Here is a 20688-nt window from a genome sequence, read left to right on the forward strand (position 1 = left end):
CTAACAGCCTGCTTGCTGGACCAGTATTTTGAAGATGAGAAGTGAGGATTATCCCACCCACTTCTCCATTCAAAGGCACTAGTGATTTTGAAATATAGAGAAACCCTCACCCCTTGAGAATCCTTGGGATTTGTAAACATGTAGTCGAAAACATAGTCTATGTTTGCCATCTTCATCGCAGCTCTGTGAATGTAAGATGGACACCTGTTAAGAACCTGGTCTCCGCAGGTCTAAGGACTGCACACCAGAGAACCTCCATTGACCTGTTTAGGAAGAAGGCTCCTCGGATCATCTCATAGGGGTTGGATCTTGTACGAGCGCGGCGCATCTCCTCCCCATCCAGCTCATCGAACACGCTCTGTAAAAGGAAGGAACAAGCCTGTTATAACAAGGAAGACACAATCAGACAGAACGGTTCCAAGCTCCCCATAACTTATTTTGGCCTTAGTGAACAGCCACCCAGTTACAGGAAACAGCGAATGCCTGATCATTCCATAACCCAAGGTCAACAAAAATTATAATTACACCAATAGAACAAATACACACTCATGCTACAACAAACTTAAGGGTGCAACCACAAAGGAAGCCAAAGTTATTTCTTCTGGAACAGATTGTTAGTTCAAATAGCAAAAAAAAAAGAGAGAGAGAGAGAGAGAAAGGCTCATCTCCTAGCAGGATCAATCTTTGGTTATGTTTCCACCCTCTAAAAGATGACATTTACCTTGCACTGCAACACACTGTGCAGGAGTTCTTCTCCACAAAATTCTGTTTCATCTTCAATAACCAGTTTCTTCTAAATAACAAAAAGGAGAAAAAATGAATCAATACACTGAACCTGTTGTTCTGCTCACAGGCAAGACATATTCCACAGCACAGAGCTAAGAATTGCAAATGAAAGAATCCATGACCTAGAATTAGTCTCACAAATTCATCCTCAAGCACATGGCTCAGTAGTATCAAAGTAAAGAAGTACCACTGCTACCTCTCACCATGCCTGGAAAACAAAGCACAGCAAGAAAGAAACAAATCACCTGCCTCTCAAATCCTTAGGTTCCAATAAGGGCAGATTAGCACAACAGAGAAAATAGTATCTGCTTAGACTGAAGACCTGCACTACTTGATTATTTTCTTCATTTATGCCCCATCTTACTCCCCAACAGGGATCCAAAGTCATTTGCATCATTCTCCTGTCCTGCATTTTCATCAACTCTTTGAGGTAGTTTAGGCTCCAACAGGAGGACTGGCCCAAAGTCACTCATCAAACTCCCCGGCAGAACTGTACTTTGAATGTGGGTCTCCCTGATCCTCATCCAACCATATACCACACTGGCTCTGTTTGCCAACAATGTTGATACAATTCACTTTGTCCAACACAGAAGAGGTTATTGATTTAAGTAACAATTTAAACAGTGGCCTTTTATCTAAAAAAGAAGCTGCATCATTTGTAAAGTAGGTGTCCTCTGTTGGTCATGATGAGCATCACAACAGAGAAAAGGGGTGAGACTGAAGGGAGGGCCCTCAAAGTAGAAAGGAACCCCTTGTTTTAATCACCAAGACCCTAACAATACCTGATTGTGACCAAGGGTTTTGCATAAGCCTGCATCCCTTGTTTAGAATTGGGAGGCAGAAGCAGCAAGGTCTCTTTCTTTCAACTTGGCTCCCCATACAGAATTATGGGTCTTTTTTACATGGATGTGTACTTCGTATATTTACGTCAGCTTAACCACACAGAGGAATAAAGGGCTGCAAAGGGATCAAAATGCTCACCTGTGCAGCAAGAGAGTAGCATGAACTATACCCTCTTCATTTTTGCTTACAGAAATAGCCATACAATGTAGGGGGACTGCTGTAGCTACAAAAACAGGTAAGAAGGTTATGAACGTAGCGGCTACTTAATACCTAGACTTGCTGGACCATTTAGCCAACAAGAACATTATTGCTTTTAAAAAAATAACAATGGAGGGTTTGAAGCTGTGGCTATGAGTGAGTTTTGCAGTAGGTCTCTTTTGGAGAACTTTTCAGTCACAAGACTATACTTTACATCAAAAATATGCACCCATGAAAATGCAATGCAGACCTAATTAAAAATCCTATAAGGTAGGTCACCAATGGACACCCATACAGGAAACTGAGGCTCCATGTTTTACAATATGGAAGACTGACAGTGAGTTTATATTGTACCTGGGCTCAGTAAACAAGTTTATTGAGCTTCACACACAAAAGCTAAATGCCATTAGCAAGTTCTGGTCAATAATCCTTTTTAGTCAAACATGTAACAGTTTGCAGATTGATGAAAGAAGAATGGATCTATTTCAACTGTGATTTTCAGTACATGTCGAAGAACAGCTCATACCACAAGCAGAAGCAAAAACTAGTGTATTTGCAGTGTGAGCAAAAGTGGGAATCTGAGCCCTGTATAAACAATTCTAAGTGTTGTAACAGAACATCAGCAGTTGCCAGCAGATGATGAAGAAAAAACAGCTAGAATCGAAATTTTTTTGCTTTCTGTTGCTATTCAGTTCTGGCTAGGCTGCTGTTTCTCAAACTGTATCAGTCACAATATGATACACCAAATACTGACAGATCATTATACAGTATGAAAACATCAGAATCTATGGCTTTGATCAGCTTGTCAAAATATTCAGGCTTTTGCTATATGAATGAAGCTGACTGTGCTGTAATCTACCACAGGTTTGAGTGAGGAAGGCAGAGCCCAGCAAGATAACCAATACAAAATATTCCTCTGAACCCAGCCTTACAGAATTCAAATGAAGCTTCTCTTAATTCCAGAAGAGGATAGAAAAATAAAGAGCTAATACTTTTTTGGCTATTTTTAAATAAGATGGCTATCAGTTTCCATATTACTGCCAATGATTGTTGAGGGATTTTAAGTTAAATCCCCATGGCCATGAAACTCGCTAGGTGAGTGTGGGTCACTCATACAAGCTCAATCTAAGCTACTTCACAAAGGCGTTGTGAGGATAAAATGGGGAAAGTAATTACAAACATCACCCTGAGTCCTTTGGAGAAGGAGCAAGATAAAACACAACAAACAAACAACTGACAAGGGGTAATTCACTGTAGTCCATATGCAAACACAAAGTTCAGTGGTTCAAATGTCAAGGGCTGGCCGCTGGGAATATATGCTGCCCATTTTAAAACAGCTACATTGGCTGCCAGTTTGTTTCCAAATTCAATTCAAGATGCTGGTTAAGACCTTCAAAGCCCTCCACAACCTGAGACCCATATATTTGACAGATCATCTCCTTCCACATGTCTCTGTGTGCCAAGTCATCAGGCAGCCATCTGCTGACCATCCCATTCCTTAAGTTGGCTCATCTGGCATCAACCAGAGCCTGGACTTTTTCTATTGTGGCTCCGGCTCCTGAAGAGGTGAGTCGCCACCCCTCACACTCCCTGGACATTATCAGGAAGCACTGCAAGGCTTGTCTGTCTGACAGAACTTCTGAGGGGTTTAGATGGCAAGCATTGGGGGGGAGGGGGCTTAGGGTGTGCTATACTATCTCTGGTTTTGGCTGGGGATGTTTTAACTATTACTGCAAGCCACCTTGAATCAAGAGGAAAGGCAGGATAGAAATGCTTTAATTAGTTAATTACATTTTAATTTTAAAAATCATGGTGCTTTCCCCGTTTACACTTTATGTTATTTCCTACCCAGTTATTTTAATAATGTTTACTGAATAATATTAATATTATTTTGAGCAATGTTGATTTTTGTTTTGTCATTCCACTAGAGGAAATACACTCAGAGAACACTAGTTCTCTACAGTGCATTAACATGAACGTCCCCACAACAGTTGCCTAGCCCCACCCTTGCAATTGGGCCCCACAGGTCATTAGATCTTCAAGAACATCATAGGGTTGAAGTCAGGAATGGCAGTAAGAGGCAGGGGATTAATGAAAGCTGCCCTCTGTCTCCCCTGCAAGCAGAAAAGCCTACTATGAGTAAACAGGGAGCTTAGGATCCTAGGCAAGGTTTTTCTCCAGAAACATACACATAGTACCTCAGGACTTCAACTTCACATTTCTTCACATTTCTTGTTTCTATATACCTTTCCTATTGTCATCCAGTCCTTCATTTCCTCAGCATCTGGAATTTCAGTAGTGCATTCTGGGAACCAGTCCACTTGCTCATAAGCACTAGTCTGCAAACACATAAAAGGAGGATTTGAATTGAGGGCCATCCATTCCAATAAGATCAACACCCTGACATATGGAAGTCTAACAGCCTGTACTCTGGGGATTCAAAATAATAACTTCAAAGAATATTAGTGTGTTTTAAATTAATACAGAACAAAATATTTTACTAATACAGAACAAAATATTTTACTTCCAATATGTTTTATTTTAGCCAGCATTCTTGAAATCTGAAGCCAGCTGCCAAACCATAAACTCTGAAATAGAGGGTTCGTCACCAACCTCACACAAGCAAGTAGCAAGAAAAGGACATACCAGACCCTTTTACTCCTACCTCTGGTTCATCCTTCCAGTTGACGGTCAACTTTCCATCAAAGCCTTTCAGAGTCAGCCCCAAGCCTCTTCTTCCTTTCTGTTGGGAAGCTTCAACAATGTCTTGCCTCCCTTGGTTATACTTTCCAAGGCCATCACCTTCTCGAAATCCCATTTTGGCCTATAAAGCAATGCACAAAAAGCATTTTGATAGTACCTGGCATCAAATGTACACACTTCTGTCCCTGCTTAGGCTGAGAGGCAATTTTGTAGCTTTGGACTACAGGGATTACAAAGTTCTCAGTGGACATCATGCATCTCACAGGAGACCTTCTTTACTCCCTGACAAGTTCATTCCACTTACCATGCTACTTAGATTTAAAGAAAACTAGATCCACTGTGCGTAAAGGTAACATTGCAAACAAACTAACTGTGGGAAGCCAAGGCGCCACTTGTCATCACCATCACCAGATGTTTTGAAGTACAACTACTTTGGACTGTTGACATCAGAAGCTTGGAACAAAGCAGGGTATATATTGAAACATATTGAAACCTACAGCAGTTTAGATGAATTGGTCAGACAGTAAATAAGAGAGAATTCTGTCTGCCAGTATCCTTTAGTAAGAACATGTATTTTCAAACTGTAGCCCCTTCCGCATAAGCAGAACAATGCGCTTTCAATCCACTTCCAGTGCACTTTGCAGCTGAATTTTACTGTGCAGAATAGCAAAATCCACTTGCAAGCAATTGTGAAAGTGGACTGAAAGTGCATTATTTTGCATGTGCGGACGGGGCCTGTATATCAGGAAGCCCTGGGATTCTTGGAAGCTTATCAGGGGTATTAAGTAACAAATAAACAATGGTAAACAAGCTTTCCTGCAAGAGAACATGCCAATGACTGTCATCAGTGTGAAGTTACAAGAGGGTTGGAGATGTATTATATGTATACTATCAATTCACACAGGGCAATAGTGGCCAATGTCTTATACAAACTGTGTGTAAGTCTGATATGCCCTACAATTCCCTGGAGACCACTGGGATTCCTTAGCCAACATGCTGACATGAAAGCGGTTCTATAAAAATAAACATTTGGAGACCATCAAGTTACACCCAGTCTCTCCATCATTAGATCTAACCTGTTGTATTTTGCACAAAATAATTGTCATTTAACAGGGATCTTGTTATCACAGAGAAATGATCAAGTGACAGGGCAACGAAGTGAAGATCTGCCTTTGAGAAGATTAACAAATCTCTATTCCTCTTCTGCAATTCAGAAGAATCAAAAATAGCTGAAGTGAAGGCCCAGCTTGTGTCAAACCTCTTTGAACAATTCACTCTGCAAGACTTGGGTCTCTCTTATTCCCATTCTTTTTAACAGCCTTACCACAGATGCATGCCTGAGTCCTCCCTCACAATGTTAGGAATTGATATTTTAATAAGACCACAATTTGGCATATTAACTGAAAGTTTCTTATTTCGTAACCTACAGCAATTTACAGTTGTGCTTTACTGGCATTAGGTTCTACTGTTTTTATTTATTTGTTGCATGTTACCTTGGGCAACAGAGAAAAGAAGGCTGATTTCAGATTTTATGTGTATCAACTGTTTTCCTTGCTTAAGGAAAGCATTCATGCTTAACCCTAACACAGGACAGAGAAAACAAATAAAAATAGGGGAACAACAGACAGTCAACTAGAACTGTACTCTGTGTTTGAAAGAAGCAAAAAGCTACTTTGAAATATAGATGGTTTGGTGCCTATCTAACTTACAGTACCAATTAATCAAAACAATGGGAAGAACTCATTCAGCTACCAGTAATATAACTGGTTGATAGCTGATAACACTGAGTCCTCTATTAATGAACATAAAAATATATGCTAATGCAAAGGGAATTTGGAAGGCCATAAGAGCAGCAGAGGCATAATGGTTAAGAGTAGGTGCACTCTAATCTGGAGAACTGAGGCTCATTCCGCACATGCAGAATAATGTACTTTCAAACTTCTTTCAGTGCTCTTTGAAGCTGTGCGGAATAGCAAAATCCACTTGCAAATAGTTGTGAAAGTGGTTTGAAAAGGCATTCTTTTGCGTGTGCGGAAGGGGCCTGAGTTTGATTTCCTTCTCTGCCGCTTGAGCTAGTCACAGCTTTTTGGAGCTCTCTCAGTCCCACCCACCTTACAGGGTATTTGTTTGGGGAGGGGGAAGGGAAAGGAGATTGTAAGCCCCTTTGAGTCTTCTTATAAGAGAGGAAGGGGGAAGGGGGTATAAATCCAAACCCTTCTCTTCTTCCTACCAACTGTCCAGGCTTCTTTAGGAAACCCTTCGTCACAGAATCAGAACCGAGCTATGAATGAAACTTGTTATAACGTAGACCTTGCAATAGGAAGGTAATTACTGAATAAAAAGAATTAAAGCTGTTCAAGGTAGGCAGGCAGCTGTGACACAAAAAAAGAAATAGTGCCAAGTTATTTTCACAGTCTTAATTTCTTCACTCAGAAGAACCACACCACAGACAACTAGAGTCTTTAAGCAAACACAGTAGTTGTGTAAACCATGTGTAAACCATGAGGCAGGGTTGTCCTTTAGTTTCATGGTGGAGATTCTGCATTTTTAACATCTCAGTAATATGCTAAAATTCAATGAGCAATGATTTCCTCAGCACTGCATCTCCAAGCTGAGCATATCATCTTTTTCTGCATGCTGCAGGAATGCACATGGTGCCAAACAGCAATATGACTTCACTGCCCTAAACTAGGAGTTAAGTATATTTCAGAGTCACTGAACTAAGAAGTCATTTGAAATTCTGATAGCAAATAAGGGGCATTCTGAGTATAAGGTGTAGAACAGTGGTTCTCAACCTGTGGGTTGCAACCCCTTTGGGGGTCGAACGACCCTTTCACAGGGGTTGCCTAAGACTTTCTGCATCAGTGTTCTCCCTCTGTAAAATGGATAAATGTTAGTGTTGGGGGACACCACAACATGAGAAACTGTATTAAAGGGTAGCGGCATTAGGAAGGTTGAGAAGCACTGGTGTAGAACAGGGGTAGGGAACCTGCGGCTCTCCAGATGTTCAGGAACTACAATTCCCATCAGCCCCTACCAGCATGGCCAATTGGCCATGCTGACAGAGGCTGATGGGAATTGTAGTTCCTGAACATCTGGAGAGCCGCAGGTTCCCTACCCCTGGTGTAGAAGAATCCAAAAAGAGAACATAAATACTGGTTGTGGTGGGTTTTCTGGGCTGTGTGGCCATGGTCTGGTGGCTCTTGTTCCTAATGTTTCGCCTACATCTGTGGTTGGCATCTTCAGAGGTGTATCACAGAGAGAACACACTGCGTTTTGCCTACATCTGCGGCTGGCATCTTCAGAGGCGTATCAAAGAGAGTTACACACTGTGTCCAGACTTCTCTTATAACAAACTTCTCTCTGTGATACACTTCTGAAGATGCCAGCCACAGATGCAGGCGAAATGTTAGGAACAAAATCCACCAGACCACAGCCACACAGCCACTTTTGCTCAACACTGTGGATACTCAATTGTGTGGGTCCTTCAGGGGTCGATTTTGTCTCCCATGCTTTTTAACATCTATGTGAAGCTGCTGGGGGAGGTCATCAGGAGATCTGGAGTAAACACAGCCCGGAAAACCCACCACAAACAGTTGAATCCGGCTGTGAACGCCTTCGACAATACATAGAACATAAATAGTTGCATGGGATTCAATTTGCTTCAAAAAAAATCATATCTCAACCTAGGTTAAAGGACTGTAATTCAGATTTCTTTAGGCCAGCATCATTATACTTCCACCTGAAATGCCAACATTAAAAACGGAAAGCAGAGAGAAAATCCTCTCTCTAGAATAGTTGGCATTCTGAAGACCCAATTACTGTTACTATAAAAATGACCAAGGCTGCAAAAGACCCAAGAACGTAGAAGTCCTGAAACCACAGATGCCTATAGAGATTGATTTATTGATATTTTTATTCTGCTCTGTACCCGAAGATTTCAGGGCAGGTTACAACATAGGATAAAACCCATAAAATCCAATAACATAAAAACAATTACGATCAATAACAACAAAACCTATTTAAAATCCATAAAACCTATTAAAAGCTATTAAAGTGCATAAAACCTAGGCCGTTTCCGCACGGGCCAAAAACGGCGGCCTGGGAACGGTAAAAACGGCAGGCCGCCGTTCGCACAGGCGGCAGCGCCGACCTGGCTCCCCTTCCCCTCCCTCAGGGCGGTGTCAGGCCATCCTCAAAAACACCCCTTTAAAGGGGTGTTTTTGAGAAAACAGCGTGTTCCCTGCGGCGTGGTGCGAACGGCACCGCCGGGAACACGCTGTTTCCCCCTTCCCTCGATTACTTGCCTTGTCCCCGTCGTCGCCCTGCTATCTTCCTAAGCCCCGCCCACGCTGTCCTCTGACCCCTGGAGGTCGGAGGGCAGTGTGGGCAGGGCTTAGGAAGACAGCAGGGCGACGACGGGGACAAGGCAAGTAAGCGAGGGACAGGGAAGAGGCGGCTCCATGCGGAGCCGCCTCTCCTGCGCCGGCCTCTGCTGGGGCCGCTCGCACGCTTGCGTGCGAACGGCCTCCACCCCCACGCCGGCAGAATTCTTGCTGGCGTGAGGGCGCCCGGAGGCCTGTGCGGAAAGGGCCCTAGTAAAATTCATAAAACTGATTTTAAAAATCATATTACCAGAGGGTGAAACCATCTCTTCAGCCAAAGGCCAGGGAAAATAGGTTGTGTATCTACCAATTTTCTAAATTATGTAAAGAAGATGCTTGACGCACCTCAGGGGAGAGATTGTTCCATAATCTTGAATTGGGCTCGGTAGCAAATTGGCAGCTAGCACAATCTTCGAAGACTGGCATGATGTGCATCTGGCCAGCAGTGCCGGTTAGCAGTCTTGCTGCTGCATTTTACACTACCTGCAGCTTCCTACATCTTCAAGGGCAGTCCCACATAAAGCACAATCCAATAGTCCAATCTGGAGGTTACCAGAGCATGAATTCCTGCAGCCAGATCATCTATGCCCAGAAGGGGCCATCACTGGCGAACCAGCTCTATCTGAGAATGGGTACTCCTGGCCACTGTCACTAGCTGAGCTTCAAGTGTCATAGCAGAGTCCAGGAGCACCACCAGATTTCGCATCTATCCCTTCCAGGGCAATGCAGCACCATCAAGTACAGGATATCTACCCAAGACCCACTGAAACATAGCACCTCCACCTTGTTGGGATTCAGCTTCAATTTCCTGGCCCTCATCCAGCCAATTACTGCCTCCAAGCACTGGTCAAGAACATCAACCACTTCTCCTGATTCAGATGGTACAGTGGGACAGAGCTAAGAATCATCAGCATACCGATGGAACTTTACTCCAAATCTCCTGATGACCTCCCCCAGCAGCTTCACATAGATGTTAAAAAGCACGGCAGACAAAATCGACCCCTGAAGGACCCACACAATTGAGTATCCACAGTGTTGAGCAAAAGTCTCCCATGACTACTCTCTGGTACAAGCCTCGGAGGTGGGAGTGGAACCATCCCAAAGTAGTGCCTCCAGCTTCCAAGCTCTGTAGCCTTTCCAGGAAGACACTGCGGTCAACAGTATCACAAGTTGCCAAAAGATCCAGAAGGACCAACAAGGTCGGACTGCCCCTCTCTCTCTCTCCTGGAAAAGGGCATCATTCAGAGTAACCAAGGCAGTTCCAGTTCCATGACTGGGCCTGAACCCAGACTGAAATAAGACTAAATAATTAGCTTCTTCCAAGCACACCTGCAGTTGCATGGCCACAATCCTCTGTAATATCTTGGCTTAAAAAGGTACGTTAACCATTATGCATTAGTTGTTTAGATCTTCAGGATGATAACAAGACCTAAAAATGTCAGGATCTTTTCTAGCTTTTTTACCGTTTCTACCTATTAGGCTCTGCTTCCTGACTTTCCAGACTTGCTGTCTATGAATGTATGGAGAATATTAAGGTGATACTGACAGGGCAACAGGTGAGACAAGGCAGGACTGGAGCCCACAAGGAGTACTAGGTGGTCTACATAGTAAATACCATCTTCTGGCCACTGAACGTCTACCCAAAGTAACCACTCTATGGCCTTGGCTTTTAAAAGCTTCTTTCCACAGCTGCTGAAAACAGAATCCAGTTCTAAACAATAAAATCAACAACCAAAGCAACATTATCCAGAATCTGCAACATAACCGTGACCATGCAGACTGCCAGTTCCCACAACTGAAAAAAAAAATCCCACACTGAAAACATCTTGGGGGTTCTAATAGAGAAGTCAAGGGAATCAGGCATACGGGGTAGAATTGAAAGTTGGGTTGGGCTTCTGCAGAAGCTCTGACCTACCATGAGCTTCTGAGACACGCTGCTATACATCAAGTAGCGGGCACTTGTGCTCTCCACAAGAGAGTCTGCTCCAAGCTTATTGCCAATGCCAGGTTGCCTCTCATTGCTCTCGCTGTCAGATTCGCTGCTGCTTGTGGTGGAAGACTCTGATAATGAAAGAGAGAGAAGAACCAGTATTTCTCAATCAATATGTGACAACAGTATCCTCAGAGACTTACATCTCCATGGAGGGCTGGAAATTTATTTCAGCATTCTGCAGGATGCTATGGACAGCAGACGAACTTCCACATTAACAGAAGGCCATTGAGTGACCAGGAGAAAATATCGGACACACATGGATGTTATGAACAAAACAGTGACATTCAGTGAGGAAGAAGAGTTGATTTTTATGCCCCACTCTTCTCTACCTTAAAGAGTCTCAAAGCAGCTTACCATCTCAATCCCTTCCTCTCCTTTGTGAGGTAGGTGAGGCTGAGAGGGTTCTGAGAGAACGGTGATTGGCCCAAGGTCACCCAGCAGGTTTCATGGGGAGGAGTGAGGAAACAAACCCGCCCACGCTGCCCTCCGACCCCTGGAGGTCGGAGGGCAGTGTGGGCGGGTCCCTACAGCCCTCCAGAGCGATGCTGGACATGATGGTGAGTGGAGGGGGCTGACTGAGAGGTGGCTCTGCCTCTCCGGCTGGGGGGGAGTAGGAGCTGCTTGCACGCTAGCATGCGAACGGTTCCCGAGCCTCTACCTGCATAAATTATGCCAGTAGAGGCTTGTTTCCACCTGTGTGCGGAAAGGGCCTGAAACATAATAATCAGAGACAATCTGGCTGCAATAATCCATGCTCTGGCAACCTCCAGATTGGAATACTGTAATGCACTTTACATGGGGCTGCCCTTAGGGTTCAGAAGCTCCAGCTAGTGCAGAACACACCATGAGAAGATAGGGGTAGGTACAGCAGCAAGACTGCTAATGGGTCTGGAACCAGATGCACATCATGCCGGTCTCAGAAGAACTGCACTGGCTGCCAATTCACTACTGAGCCCAATTTAAGCTGCTATATTTGACTTATAAAGCCCCAAACAGCTTGGGCTCCAGATATCTAAAGGAACACCTTCTCCCATATTGACCTGCCTGTAAGATAAGTAGATGAAGCCCTTCTGGTGGTTCCACCTGCTCAATGCTAGAAAAGGTGGAGACCCAAAATAGAGCTTTTTCAGTGGTGGCCCCAAGACTATAGAACAATCTCCCTACTGAGGTGGAGATTGTATACGCATTTAGAAAACTAATAAATACATGTGTATTTCCCCCTGGCCTTTGGCTGAAGAAATGGTTTCCCTCTTCTTGTAATAGGAATTTTAAAATATGGTTTATGAATTTTAAACAGATTTTATGAATGTTAATCTTATGAATTTTAATAGGTTTTATGGGTTTTTAAAAAGTTTTATTGGTATATTGTTACATATTGCATTTGTTTTTAGGTTATTGGTATTTTATAATTTTTATCTGAACCTGCCTTGAGACCTTTGGGTATAAGGCAGGCTAAAAAATACATATTAAATAAATAAATGAATAAGGAAATGTGATTATTTTAATATACAATATATCATGTGTATATAAATACATTATTGAAAGATCTGTTGCTGTCAATGTCATAAAGTTAACAGAGGCTCCAATTAGGGAGAGCACTGCAGCAGGCAAAAAAAGTGAGGAGAACGCAGTGCGGCAGCGCCTCCAAAGGGGCTTCAGGCGGCACAGGAGGAAAGATAAACAAAAAACCCTCCAGCCACCTGAACTGCCCCATATGCCAGACAGGCTCACGCCACACAAAATCTGCAGGTCCAGAGAATGGTGTTCCCAAGCTGGAATGCTGGTAGGAACATCCACTTCCCAGGAACATCCCCAGGCCACCCACCTCCACGCCAGAGTCCAAGTGCGCTGCTCTGCAATGGCCCTGACTTCCAGCTTTCACCACCACAGAGCTGAGGGGCAGCTGGTCGCAGGCGCCTTTGCCTTCTACACTGGCAAGACTACCACTTGTGCTGGTGGGGAAACATTTTGGCATAGCAATCTGCCACTACCTATGAGAATCTGGTCCCCCACATCTGGATTGGGCCGCCCCTCAATATTCAAATATGCTGCTGGGTAGGATGCTGGGCAGGATATTACACTGAGCAGGATTCAAACTAAACCAGACCCCCTCATGTCAAGCCTCAAGCTTCCCCTATCCCCCAGGAGTAGCCTTCTGTGAAAATCAGCGGGCTACAGATGGAAGGGAAAAGCAATAAAGTTTTGTCCCACTGATAAAAAAAGTTAGTCAAATTCCACCATATGAGTATGCAGGTAACATTTTCTTTTCAGGATATCAGGCATCTATGGTGGGATATCTGTCTGTGGTACCCTCATTCTGTCCCGGGTATTTATACTCAGTTTGCTTATAGAAAATATAGTTTAGCATATAAAATTGTACTGTTTTGCATATTTATAAAATTTAATTTTATAAACATTTTCATATATGCTAAACGACATATGGTGCATTTTCAGCTGTTAAAGTAGTAAAATAAGTTTAGGATTGATAAATAAATATTGCATATATTTCACTCCTAACCCCTGCCAATTCTAATTTTTTTCCCCATGGCTTCAATATTTCTGGAAATCTTACATCTCTGATACAGTATATAGGAACTGCATTCTATAGAAATTAGCAGCAGAGAATTTCAGTGCCACCAGCTGATCTTTGACCCCACTTTATGTCTGAGGCAAGCTGGTCACAGACCCAAGGCAACGAAGTTCAGATATAAATTGGCATCAAAGTCAATAACAGACAATGCACAGCTCTGTAAACATAGACTCAGTAATACAAAGAACAAATGGAATTAGATCAAACCTTTCTGGTCTACCAGGGTGAGTTTTTCCTACAGTGCTTGTCTTTGGCAAGTCCTGTGAGAAGACTTTGTTCAGATGATGTGACAGATCTTTAATCTCTCCAAGAAGCAAAACCTTTTTCCAAGCAACAGAAGATTTTGTTTCCTGATATAAAAAAGCTACTGAGCCAAAAATGAAGCTGAACCTAAGCTGATATAGAATTCTTAGCTATGGAAAAACTGTGATCTCTCTTATCCAATCACAATTTTCAACAACAGTTTTATTAAAATCTGCTTAGGTGCATAAACCATACAATTTATATAAAAACAGAATACCTCTCCAAATATAAGTCAACAATCAGTCCCTTTCAAATAACTACTCTCCACTTCTGTGGGTTAATATAAAACCCCAGCCTTTGCTATTAAAACAGAACAGCTGAAAAGTGAGAATGGCTCCTAAACTTTCAGCTGGCATCTCGAGACACCAAAAAAACCCATCCCTTTCAACACCTAGGCTAGAAGCTAACCATAAAAAGTCGACCGTCTTGCGTTTTCAACACCAGGGGCATTCAGATCCACATCATAACAATAATCAAGTGTTTTGGAGTACCCAGAAGAAGGCAGCCCAGATATCATGTTAGCCTAGCAGTCTAGTCTGAGGGCAATATCTGACTTTGACAGAACTGACAGAACATCCTTGCTGTTTAGAAGAAAGGCCAAAACCAGTCCATCATCTAGTAGAGCTTAGAAAGGGGGGGCCAATTACGTCATCATAGTGACAGCTAAGATAGTAACATGCTGTGGATTTTGTCAATTAACTTGCAAAGTTGTGATAACCACATTAATTATTAAGTGCTTGCCCAAAAACACATAAACACTGTATAAAGCACAAATTAAAAGATGTGATTAAATATATCATATATAGCGCCAACAGCAATAGAGGAGCAGCAGTGTCGTAGTAGTTAAGAGCAGGTGCATTCTAATCTGGAAGAACTGGGTTTGATTCCCCGCTCTGCCACTTGAGCTGTGGAGGCTTATCTGGGGAATTCAGATTAGCCTGTACACTCCCACACATGCCAGCTGGGTGACCTTGGGCTAGTCACAGCTTTTTGGAGTTCTCTCAGCCCCACCCATCTCACAGGGTATTTGTTGTGAGGGGGCAGGGCAAGGAGATTGTAAGTTCCTTTGAGTGTAAGTTCCTTTGAGTCTCCTACAGGAGAGAAAGGGGGGATATAAATCCAAACTCTTCTTCTTCTTCTTCTACATCTGCTAGCCTCGTTATCACTTAAATGATTTGTATGAACTGCACCCCTTTGGAATGCAAGCAGAGGTTCACATCACTGAATGTTCCTCTGTACCCAAAAAACTCCTTCCCTATATATGGCAGGAAGAGGATTCTAGTCCAGCCTTCTCTATGACATAACAGTTTTCTATGAGTCGGAATGGACGATGGGGTTACTTGTAATCTGCACTGCCCAAACACAGGCTTACCACATTAGTGAAAATTACATCAACACCCTTCTCTCCTGAAGTACAAATACAGTGACAGGTACCCATCACAAGAAGTCTCCAATGAGAATCTATCTGATCAGCAGTACCATTTCTACCATTACCTTGAGCTGCATGATTACTGAGTTGAGTTTCATCATCTGATGTGGAGCTGAGGGTCAGACCCAGCTCCTCTATCCTTTTCTTCTGCCTCTTCTGTGGGCTGCAGTATTCAGGTTCTTCTCTTCGCTTCATATTCGCTGCAAGAAAAGAAACAAACACTGAACAGTTTCCAATTCACATATAAAGCACTCTATGGCAATGCAACAGCTAAGTCTGGGTTTTCATCTGTGCACTGCAAGACAGAAGGAACAACAGGAAGGAAATACCATTCCCAGAGTGTTGAAAAATGAGTGAGGTTTTAATTCATTCATCAATTTCAAAATACTTATTCAGAGAGTAGACAGGGCCCACATTTTCATTTCAGTGCATTTGTCACAAATATAATCACTTTTGAAGGATATTGCTGTTTTCAACAGAACTTGATTACAATTCAGGCCACATTCCTAAGCATATTTAAACGGGAACAAGGCTCACTGAAATCAGTAGGACTAACTTCTGTGTGCACATAGACTGTCTGGGTCAGGGTTTAAGTGTACTTAAAATGGCAGAAGAGTAAAAAAGAGAGGAACTTGAGGACCATGAATATATAACCGGTTTAGCAGGCAGTTTTTATTCATAAACCTGCAAGGGGAAGAACCAATGTCTGACTGGTTCTGATTATATAAATAAAACTTGCTATATGAATCCCTGCATATTTGGATAATACTACTGATATCCAACACTTTGGTATTAGACTCATATTGGTGCAGTTAGATAATTATGGTTAAAAGATCACTCCTATGCAAGAGCTTGATAATATTTACTACTAATTTGGAAAACGCTAAAGAGTTAGTAAAAGGCATTTACTATGCTGAATTCAGAATAAGTGAAGAAAACAGGACCTGCACTCTAGTAGCACTTTCACATATGCTGAATTATCCACTTCCAATAACCTTCAGTGCATTTTAGAAATCATTTGCAAGTGGATTGAAACTCGAACATTGGAAGTTCAAGCAGAACTCACATGAAGCTGCCTTATACCAAGTCACGCCATCTCTTTATGAAAGTCAGTATTATCTACTCTGACTGGTAGCAGATCTCCAAGGTCTCAGACAGAGATCTTTCACATCTGATCTTTTTGACTGGAGACGTCGGGCACTGAACCGAGGGGACTTTTGCAGGCAAACCAGATACTAACTACACCAATGAAATGCGGCGATGCACTTAATGCAGGGAGATCGAGGACCGAAAACGAAGCGAGGAAAGGCCAGGGCCAGGCAAGCACGGAAGAGCCTGGGACCAGGAAAAGGAATGAGGGGTAGTAAAGAATACTTGTGTGGGATACAGACAAGAGGGGAGATGGCAGATGAGGGAAGGCAGAGACGAGGGTATTCTCCCATGGTCGCTCTCCCCACCTCCGAGGGCCCGGCTACACTCACGAGGAAAGCAGAGGGGCTGCGCCACAGGCCGACAGAAGCAGAAGGGAAGGGCACGGCTTTCAGTCAGCCAGAAGCGGCCCTGGGCCGGAGAGACAAAGGCTGACCGAGCCCTGCCAGTTCTTCTCCGCCACACTTCAGTTTCGTTTCCCGGCAGCTTCACTGTGGGGCGGGACCCTTCCTTCGCGCCCGGCGCATTCTAATGACCTCAAACGCTCGAAGGGGTAGAGAGCCGTCCGTGCGGCGGAGACAGACCGCAACGCAGGTTTCTCTGAAATGCTGCGCCCCCTAGTGGACGGCGTCTGGAAACGGTTCTGCGCTGGATATAGCGGTCAATGAGACACGGCCGAGGAGTAGGCTAGGGCTGGGCTGGCTTGTTTCTCTGTCTTTCCCTCACAGATAAATGCTATATACAGTTATAATTACGGATGACGCAGAAGGACGCTTACTGATTGATCTTATTCTTAGGCAGATTCCGCATGGGCCAAAAACAGCAGTGTGAAAACGGTGTAAAATGGTTTAAAACGATGTAAAAGGGTTTTACACCGTTTTCGCACCATTGTTTTTGGTCCATGCCGAATCCGCCTTAGGGGGAGACTAAAAAAGAATTGAAATCCTAATGCGATTTCATATATGTAAAGGAGAGGGGAAATTGATGTAAAGTGAAAGTCAGCTCAGCAGAAGTTGTTGCCTTATTTCGTTTCACACATTGTAAATTATTTCTTGAAATATTTAAGTCAAGGGAAATACATAAATAAAATTTTATTTTGTTAAATATAACCCAGAATCCCACACTAGTAATTTTTTCAGGACCACATAGCCCATTGAATGCTTTAAAGCTTAGACACACTATTTCAGGGGAAAATATAAATAGGTTTGGAATTAAATTCAGATGGCAGCGAAATATATATGGAGGAAGATATATGGAGAAAGAAATATATATGGAAGATCCTCTGAAGATGCCAGCCACAGATGCAGGCGAAACGTCAGGAGAGAATGCTGCTAGAACGCGGCCAAACAGCCCGGAAACCACACAGCGCCGGAATAAACATCATTTTGCACCTATTATATTTGTGTGAAAAGAAATAAGAGCGGGCACTGCAGAGAGGCCTCCCTCAGAATGGAAGGAGGTCTTAGGAGCAACCTTCTGGGGGTATCACTTTGCATTTGAACAAACTTCAGCTGCTGACTGATCTCTTGCTAGGCTGATCTAACTGCTTCCAACACCAGCAGCAGCAGCCAGAGGGGAAATGGGGACAACACCTACTTTTCTTTCCTTATAGGGTTGCCAACTTTCACATGAAGTGTGGAGATCTCCTGAAATCGTAATAGGTCTCCCGGTTAAAGAGACTGGTTCTCCCTGTAGGATTGCCAGCTCCAAGTCTGGGGGTGGAGTCTGAATGGAGTGAGGTTTGGGAAGGAAAATGACATCACCAGGGTAAAATGCCGCAGAGTCCATCCTCCAGAGCAGCAATTTTCACCAGGGGAACTCATCTCTGTCACATGAAGACAGATATAATGCCAAGTGAACTCTACCTTCCGCTCAGAGATTGAGAATTCTAATTCCTCTGGAGAAAGTGGCTTCTTTAGAGAATGTAGCCTATGGCATTATACCCTTCTGTGGCTCCCTCCCAGTGTCTACCCATCAAATCTACAGGAATTTCCAAATCTGGAGTTGAGAACTCTCCTTCACAGCTCCCCAGTGTTAAGCTTGGGAGCCAGCGTGGTGTAGTCGTTAAAAATGGTGGACTCTAATCTGGAGAACCCAGTTTGATTCCCCACCCCTTCACATGAGCAGCAGATTCTTATCTGGTGAACTGAATTAATTTCTTTGCTCCTCAATATGAAGCCTGTCAGATACCCTTGGGCTAATCACAGTTCTTCAGAACTCTCTCAGTCCCACCTGACAGGTGTCTGTCATGGGGAGAGGAAGAGAAGAAGTTAAGCCAATTTGAGACTTCTTATTGGAGAGAAATGCAAGGTATATATGCAAAATCCCCCTCAGCAAACTCTATCCCCTTCTTCCCAATGAGAACCCAAAACAATTTACACTGTTCTCCACCATTTTATCCTCACAACAAGGTAGGCAGGGGTGTAACGAGGCAAACTGGAGCCCTGGACAAAACCTGAGTTAGATGCCCGCCCCCCATGGGCGGCCACCCCACCATGACCAAACATTTTTTTTTAAACCAGGTCATTGGTGCTTGCAGGGGGTGCATTTTTAGACATATTGCCACCATAATTTCAGCGTATCATCAGGAGACTGTCCTTATGCCACCCTCCAAGTTTGGTGCAGTTTGGTTCAGTGGGGACAAAGTTATGGACCCTCAAAAGGGTAGCCCCATCTCCTTAGCTCCCATTGGAAAGAATGGGGGATGGGGCACCCCCTTTGATGGTCCATTACCTTGGCCCCCCTGAATCAAACTGCACCAAGCTTGGGGGATGCCATCAGGACAGTCTCCAGATGATACCCTGAAATTTTGGTGCCGATATGTAAAAAAATGCGCCCCCTGCAGGAACATCCCAGAAATTTGCCCAAGAATCTTTGTTCTGCATTGAGTTTTCTGCATTGCTGTCAATGGGGGTTGCAGGCTGTGGGGGGGCACATTTCTGAAGGCACAGTCTCAAAACTTTCAGGGTCTCATCAGGAGACTGCCCTTATGATACCCCCCAGGTTTGGTGCAGTTTGGTTGGGGGGGGGAGTTATGGACCCTCAAGGGCTACCCTTTTAAGGGTCCATAACTTTACCAAACTTGGGGGGGGTGCCATCAGGACAGTCTCCAGATGATACCCTGAAATTTTGGTGCCGATATGTCCAAAAATGCACCCCCTGCAGGAACATCCCAGAAATTTGCCCAAGAATCTTTGTTCTGCATTGAGTTTTCTGCATTGCTGTCAATGGGGGTTGCTGGCTGTGGGGGGGGGGCATTTCTGAAGGCACAGTCTCAAAGCTTTCAGGGTCTCATCAGGAGACTTCCCTAATGATGCTCCCCAGGTTTGGTGCAGTTTGGTTCAGGGGGGCCAAAGTTATGGACCCTCAAAGGTATAGCCCCCATCTCCTATTAGCTCCCATTGGAAACAATGGGGGATGGGGCACCCCCTTTGGGAGTCCATAACTTTAGACTCCCTGAACCAAACCTCACCAAACTTGGGGGGGGGGTAGCATAAAGACAGTCTCCTGATGATACGCTGAGATTCTGGTGTCGCAAGCCTAAAAACTGCGCCCCCTGCAGGCCAAAAACAGAAAATCACTAAAAATACCCAAAAACGAACCCTGCATTTTGATGCCCCCAACAAGGTGATGCCCTGGGCAGCTGCCCACCTTGCCCAATGGGCATTACGCCCCTGGAGGAAGGTTAGGCTAAGACTGTATGACTGGTCCTGTATATTCCAAAATGGAACACAAATATTTCCTACTCTTCCATTTGGCCTTTGCTGCAAAATAGTTTTTTTAAGATTTGCCAAATTTTGTCATCTGCAAGATAGTTTGAAACTATTATAGTTTTAGTTTTGAGACTGGGAAATGAGACATCAAACTGTGAAGTTTGTTGCAGTCTCATAAAAAAATATTTTATATACCCATGGAATCAGATGATAATTTTCTCAAATTGTGTACCTTATGTAACACTTAAAAAAATCTAAGTAGAATTGTAACTTCATCCATCATTTGCTGTACTGTCTTTGTTTTAGAATAGTCCACTTGGGTCCTGATGCCTACCTAATTCTGTTAGGTAGGCAGGCACTAGGACCCAAGCGGAACATTCTAAAACAAAGACAGTACAGCACATGATGGATGATGTTACAATTGGTTCTCAACCTGTGGGTCACGACCCCTTTGGGGATCGAACGAAAGGTCCTAAGACCATCAGAAAACTGTCTTTTTATATTTTATATATACCAATTTTATGGTTGGGGATCACCACAACATGAGGAACTGTATTAAAGTGTGGCGGCATTAGGAAGGTTGAGAACCACTGATA

General features: G+C 43.6%; 1 protein-coding gene across 1 annotated transcript in view; it reads right to left on the reverse strand.

Annotated features, from left to right (window-relative positions):
• The window catches only part of CMTR1 (cap methyltransferase 1), a 45341-nt gene extending 28454 nt beyond the window's left edge, over positions 1 to 16887 (reverse strand). The window contains exons 1-8 of the mRNA XM_048519615.1: positions 16712 to 16887; positions 15296 to 15430; positions 10831 to 10976; positions 4493 to 4651; positions 4074 to 4166; positions 722 to 793; positions 264 to 358; positions 111 to 183 (exon numbers count right to left, since the gene is read on the reverse strand). Of these exons, the coding sequence (XP_048375572.1) occupies positions 111 to 183; positions 264 to 358; positions 722 to 793; positions 4074 to 4166; positions 4493 to 4651; positions 10831 to 10976; positions 15296 to 15425 (768 nt within the window). The 5' untranslated portion in view covers positions 15426 to 15430; positions 16712 to 16887. The remainder of the gene's footprint in view (positions 1 to 110; positions 184 to 263; positions 359 to 721; positions 794 to 4073; positions 4167 to 4492; positions 4652 to 10830; positions 10977 to 15295; positions 15431 to 16711) is intronic.
• Positions 16888 to 20688: the final 3801 nt, after the last annotated feature.

The sequence above is a fragment of the Sphaerodactylus townsendi genome, linkage group LG01 (genome assembly GCF_021028975.2).
Source record: "Sphaerodactylus townsendi isolate TG3544 linkage group LG01, MPM_Stown_v2.3, whole genome shotgun sequence".
NCBI classification, from domain to species: domain Eukaryota; kingdom Metazoa; phylum Chordata; class Lepidosauria; order Squamata; family Sphaerodactylidae; genus Sphaerodactylus; species Sphaerodactylus townsendi.